At 37.5% G+C, this 3005-nt stretch overlaps 1 protein-coding gene across 1 annotated transcript in view; it reads right to left on the reverse strand.

Moving 5' to 3' along the window:
- CENPI (centromere protein I) overlaps positions 1-3005 on the reverse strand; it is a 74394-nt gene that overhangs the window by 31028 nt on the left and 40361 nt on the right. The window contains 1 exon segment of the mRNA XM_037730423.1: positions 2453-2547. Within this exon segment, the coding sequence (XP_037586351.1) occupies positions 2453-2547 (95 nt within the window).

Consider the following 3005-nt stretch of genomic DNA (forward strand, 5'->3'; position numbering starts at 1 on the left):
AAAAAAAAAAAAAAAAAAAAAAAAAAAAAAAAAAAAAAAAAAAAAAAAAAAAAAAAAAAAAAAAAAAAAAAAAGGCAGGGGGGAGTAATTTCGAACCTACTATTCTTAATGTAACTTAGGTAGAAGAGATTAAATATTTAAATGGAATTTCTTTATAATAGTAGTTCTCAAACTTCAGCTTGCACCAGAATTATGGTGGTGTTAAAACAGATTATTAGGCCCCAATTCCAGAGTTTAATTCAGTAGATCTAGGGCAAGACCTGAGATTTGCAACTCTAACAAGTTTCCAGGTTATACTGATGATCCAAGGACCATATTTTGAGAAGCACAGCTTTACAAGATGTTTACTACCCACTAACACTCCACTTCCTTCTAAAAGTGATCAGATGTATATGGAAACAATGTAATAAGGAATAGGAAGAATTAAAAACAATTTTCCAGGCCATAAGAAGCTTCTATTCTCTATTCTCCTACCAAAGTAGGAAACCACTACAGGGATAAGAACATACAGAAAAATGAGTCTGGGCTGAACTTTTAACCAAGCTAACCACCAGTTATTTATAACTGAAGCTAAGGGGAATTTGAACATTGGTTAGGTATTTGAAGATATTAAGAACTATCGGCTGGGCATGGTGGCTCCTGCCTGTGATCCCAGCACTTTGGGAGGCCAGGTCACTTGATGTCACGAGTTCAAGACCAACCTGGCCAAAATGGTGAAACCATCTACTAAAAACCCAAAAACTAGCTGGGTATGGTGGCACATGCCAATAGTCCCAGTTACTTGGGAGGCCAAAACAGGAGAACTGTCTGAACCCAGGAGGCAGAGGTTGCTATCATCACTCCACTGCACTCCAGCCTAGGCAAAAGTGAGACTCTGTCTCAAAAAAAAAGAACTACTAATTTTTTAGGTGTCATAATGGTATCATTTTTTACAGTTGAAACAAGAACTGAGTTTTGCTTAAAAATAATTGAAGAGGGCATGGTGGCTCACGCCTATAATCCCAGCACTTTGGGAGGCCCAGGCGGGAGGATCAAAAGGTCAAGAGATCGAGACCATCCTGGTCAACATGGTGAAACCCTGTCTCTACTAAAAATACAAAAACTAGCTGGGCATGATGGTGCACACCTGTAGTCCCAGCTACTCAGGAGGCTGAGGCAGGAGAATTGCTTGAACCTAGGAGGCGGAGGTTACAGTGAACCGAGATTGCACCATTGCACTCCAGCCTGGGTAACAAGAGCGAAACTCCGTCTCAAATAATAATAATAATAATAATTGAAGAGATAAATCTTAATGTTTTAGTTAACAAAAAAAAAAAAATTGAAGAGAAAGGTCAAAGGTACTTAGATGAAAAAAGGTTAACCAAGAGCTGATAACTGTTGAAGATGGGTAATGGGCACAGAATGGTAACACTGCAGTATTTTCTCTACTTTTGACTCACTTTGTAATTTCCTATAATATAGTTCTTCAACTGCTGAAAAATAATGTGACTGACAATAGAATTTAGGAGAAGCAGCCAGGCGCAGTGGCTCACACCTGTAATCCCAGCACTTTGGGAGGCCAAGGTGGGCAGATCACCTGAGGCCAGGAGTTTGAGACCAGCCTGCCTAACAAGGTGAAACCCCATCTCTACTAAAAATAAGAAAAATAAAAAAATAAAAAAAACTTAGGTGCGGTGGCACATGCCTGTAGTCCCAGCTACTCAGGAGGCTGAGGCAGGAGAATCATTTGAAGCTGGGAGGCAGAGGTTGCAGCGAGCTGACATTGCATCACTGCACTCCAGCCTGGGTGGCAGAGCAAGACTCTGTCTCAAAGAAAAAAAAAAGAATATAGGACAAGGCAAATATTTTTGGTAGAAAGAAGCAAAACAACCTGATTAGGCAGTGCCTTGAAATTTAGTCTTTTACTTTTTTTATATAAATATAAGTGTCATACACCAGTTAACACGATAGTCTTTTACTTTTATTTTGAAGGTAAAGCACACATTTAACAAAAATTTAGGGCTTATATTTTAAACTCCAAGTTAAGATAAATTAATGGATATAACCAAAATACAGCTTAGAAACATAAAAACAAAGTTGTACAGCAAAATTGCCTTAGAGATTTTTCTAGCCATCATGAAAATTGGCTTTACATATAAGAATATATTTTATAAAATGAGTTAAACTGAATGGAAGTCAAAGTCTAATCTCAGCTCTCTAGTGTTTTGCTCTATTAACTCTTGAAGTCACTTAGCAAATAAGGGGTTGCTTTTTGATTTACATAATAGAAACTTAGAGAATTAACCTTCCTCTCAGGATTGTGGGGGAAGAAGAGTGTAAAGTCATAGAAAAGTCTTCTAGAAAGTACTACTAAGCATTTACATGAAAAAATTAGGTTTCATGCCACACTATTAAACATATGCAAACATCTGTATACAGATCGTCTCTTGTGGAAGACTGTTAGATAACTCACAGAGGACTGTTTGTAACAGGTTTCATGTGAATGTCCATAGAAAGCCACAACAGCCAATTCTGCAGTAGCTCTTTCAGACTCTGAAGAACACTACACTGAAGAGGGCAAAACAAAACAAAATCATGAAATCATTCAGACATAACAGTGTTCAGAACTAACAGAGGCTTAGAGATGAAAAGGATCACGGAGATGATCACATCCAATTTGGAACCCAACAGCTGCTGCTACAACATGATCAGTCTCCAGGAGACAAATGCCAAGTACAAGTTTGTCATTTTCTCTATAAGAAACATACCTCAGCAGGACGGCCCAACTTATCAGCCTAGGAATAGAGTTTTCTCTAAATTAAATTCATTTATAACAAATATTACATCATCAAATAAAAACAGCATCTTTATCGACCCCTCTCAGAGATCTTTTGAAGTTGCTACAGATATGAGTTCCTCTCTCTTTCTTACCTTATGGTCTACAATTACAATTTGCCGCCTTTTTTGACAGTCACAAAAATTTATCTTATCTTCTGTGACTTTGGAAAACAAGCAATTCTAGTCTT

The sequence above is a fragment of the Cebus imitator genome, unplaced genomic scaffold, assembly GCF_001604975.1.
Source record: "Cebus imitator isolate Cc_AM_T3 unplaced genomic scaffold, Cebus_imitator-1.0 Scaffold343, whole genome shotgun sequence".
Taxonomy (NCBI): domain Eukaryota; kingdom Metazoa; phylum Chordata; class Mammalia; order Primates; family Cebidae; genus Cebus; species Cebus imitator.